This window comes from Propithecus coquereli, unplaced genomic scaffold, assembly GCF_000956105.1.
Source record: "Propithecus coquereli isolate 6110/MARCELLA unplaced genomic scaffold, Pcoq_1.0 Scaffold124, whole genome shotgun sequence".
In the NCBI taxonomy this organism is placed as follows: domain Eukaryota; kingdom Metazoa; phylum Chordata; class Mammalia; order Primates; family Indriidae; genus Propithecus; species Propithecus coquereli.
The window spans coordinates 4843366-4846389 of NW_012136525.1; the positions used below are offsets into that span (position 1 = coordinate 4843366).

General features: G+C 45.2%; 1 protein-coding gene across 1 annotated transcript in view; it reads right to left on the reverse strand.

Moving 5' to 3' along the window:
- Positions 1-604: 604 nt before the first annotated feature.
- Positions 605-3024, reverse strand: part of DYRK4 (dual-specificity tyrosine-(Y)-phosphorylation regulated kinase 4) — an 18875-nt gene continuing 16455 nt past the window's right edge. Inside the window, exons 8-9 of the mRNA XM_012637808.1 lie at positions 2429-2601; positions 605-745 (exon numbers count right to left, since the gene is read on the reverse strand). Coding sequence (XP_012493262.1) covers positions 605-745; positions 2429-2601 — 314 coding nt within the window. The remainder of the gene's footprint in view (positions 746-2428; positions 2602-3024) is intronic.

Sequence of the window (3024 nt, forward strand, 5' to 3'; positions counted from 1 at the left end):
GTTTACAAGGTTTAACCACTGGATGAATGGCATGGGACCGACTAATCAGAATGGATGACAGTCTGGGCACTGAAGCAGGATCACGGAGTCCCTCTGCTTACTAGGCCTTCAACTTTTAGTTTTTTGGATCATGGGGAGTCCAGGGAGTCCTGGGAGAGGGCCAGGGAGCCTGAAGCTGTAGCAGGGCTCAGGGCTGTGGCTTTTTACCAAATGGCACAGAAGTACACTACATTTGAACCCCCACATGGCTGAACCCTGCACAGTGTGTAGTGTGTATAGCATGATTTTCCTGCACAGTGTATATAGTGTGAGAGGGCAAGTTACTTGAGGAGGTGGGGAGAACTTCTAGGAAAGTGTATAGTCACAATCTTTTGAGGTTTCAGTATTTTCTGACAGATCTTCCTCTGAGCAGAGACCTGGTTATTCCCCTGCTCTTGTACATTCTTACTGCCAAGGCCGCGTTCCCATGTGGACTCCCCCATCCCATCTCCATCATGGTTTCAACCTGGTTCAACTTCTCATGACCTTTTTACTTTTCTGAAAGAAGTTCCTAATCACAGCTTGCCCTTTGGTATGGGGTCACGGAGACAGCACTAAATGAGCTTTAGGACACGGGAGGTGTCTTCAAGGCCTGTGATGCCTCATTAGACACAGTACGGAAGAGAGTTAGGCCTGAGGACTTACCAAAGAACGTCTGTCTCCTGGAGGCCATCTGAATGAAGCCGGCTGGCGGCAGGCCCAGCACCTTCAGTAAGTACAATTTAGTTGGCTCACTCGTGGGGTCACACATTCAAAGACTGTTAGAGCTACAGGGCACTTTGGTCACACTTTGCCTACTACAGATAAGGCCCCGGAGATATTAAGTGACAACATCAAGTTAGTGGCAGAGCAGACCGGGAGCCTGGGTCTTTCAACTCCTAACCCAGGGCAGTTTCGATTTCCTAAGAATTGACGCTGGCCGTATTATTCCAAACAGGCATTAGCACCCACTAGGGGTAGACCACCCTTGAGAGCAGCCAGACATCATTGTCAGAGCACATAAACTAGTGTACGTGCCACCACGTCTGAACTAAGGAATGATATATCCCAGCGTGGAGCTCTGGGAAGGGAGGAGACCAAAAGGAGATGAAAATCATCTGATGGGGATCAGACCATTATAAGACAAAATACCTTCTGGAAAAGAAAAATGGAGCACAAACTTGTTCACCATCCCCTACTAAAACTTACAGGGGTGCACAGCGGTAGAGAAATAACAGCCTGGGTCATTTACCCCAGCTACTGGGCTCCCAGCCAGAGTCCAGGTGTGATCTGCCCTCCTGTTCCTCAGCCCCACTGACACTGAGGTCAAGAGGAAGCTGAGTTGGTTCTGGGGCAGTAGGAAATGAATCCCACCCCTAGGCCCCCTTCTCCTTAATATTGAAAGCAGGAAAGGTTCAGAAATGCTTCGTAAAATCATCCATTGTCAACCCTAGAAGCCATCTACTCCGATCCCCTCGTTTTACAGTCTAGAGCGGGTAACTGACTTGCCCGGAAGAGCCAGGGCTGGACCCCAGGTTTGCCGCTCCCGGGCCAGTGTTCATTCCACCATAGGTACTATTTATGACTATTTTTGCCTAAATTATCTTAACATTTAATCATTTGTTTCAGCCATGAAGTGAAATTATCTATATTTAATAATTCTCAGGGTATGTATGTCTCACTATCTGTAACTTTGAGACAATCTAGAAGGTAAAAATTCGGCATACACACACACATAGATCTTTTTTTCACTGGGAAAATCCTAAAATGTGAAATTTCCAACTTTTTAGGGTTATTTTCCCCTGTTTTGTCTAATTTGGCTCCATAATAAGATTCCTTTAAGTGAAAGAATAATAATATAATGAACACTCCCATGCTGCATCTTGGTAAAGCCTTGTTATCGGGAGATGGAGTTCCCAGAAACATAACATAGTAACTGATTAGTGACTGAATAATACATATTTTTTATAAGTCAGATAATTTCCAATTCTTTGTTTTCAACAACATTGTAATACGGTTGTCAGCTGATAGGCTTGGAAAAATAATTTTTGATTACAGATCTCCATTTGATTCTTACATAGAACTCAGAAGGAATCATCAAATTAACGACATCACTAGAACAAGGTTCCTTCCTGAGCTCACATCTCCATTCCAGCCGACTGGAACAGCATTGATCCTGAGCCTGTGCGTTCTAGCAGGAAGTAATATTCACCCACAAGTACACGCAGTGATTGGGAAAAGGGAAAACTCAGCTCTCTTCATTTTCCAAGAGCCGTATGCCCCATAAAACTTCACATTTTGTTCTTGATAATTAATTATCAAAATGTGTGCACTAGTTATATTTTAATGATAACTCATCAGGAAAAATGTTTTTACGCATAGAGCTTATTTTAACAGCCCCTCCCCTCACCTCCATGATGCAGGCCAGCTGCTCCACCTCGTTCTCCCCAGGGAACAGAGGGCAGCCCATGTACAACTCCGCCATGATGCAGCCCAGGCTCCACATGTCGATCGCCATGTTGTAGGGGTGGCCCAGGATCACCTCTGGGGATCGGTAGAACCGGCTTTGGATGTAGGTGTATACTGCGGGGCAAAGGGAGAGACATTCACGTGGGAAAACCTCCTCCTCCTCTCCAGAACACTCTTCTCCGGGGTACCTCTGCAGTTGATGGTGGCCAATAATTTAGACTGCCCCCGCCCCTAACACTATGCGCTTTGCAAGGAGAGGGAAGTGCCCCTGGCCAGCACTTACGAGTTACATTACCTATCATTACAAATCCTCACAGCAAGCTGATTGTAATGGAGGTATGATTGTGCCACTTTATTGATAAGGGATTCCAAACCAGGTATTGTTCTAGGGAAGTGAATTTAAGTCAGCCAAATTTAAAACAAATAAGTTTTCAAACCGTCAGATTAATTTGGGGCAGACGTCTGAGAGTACTGAGATTTGGCAAGGGAGGAGGCATATAGGAATTGGAAAGGAAGCATGCAAAATTAAAAATTAAA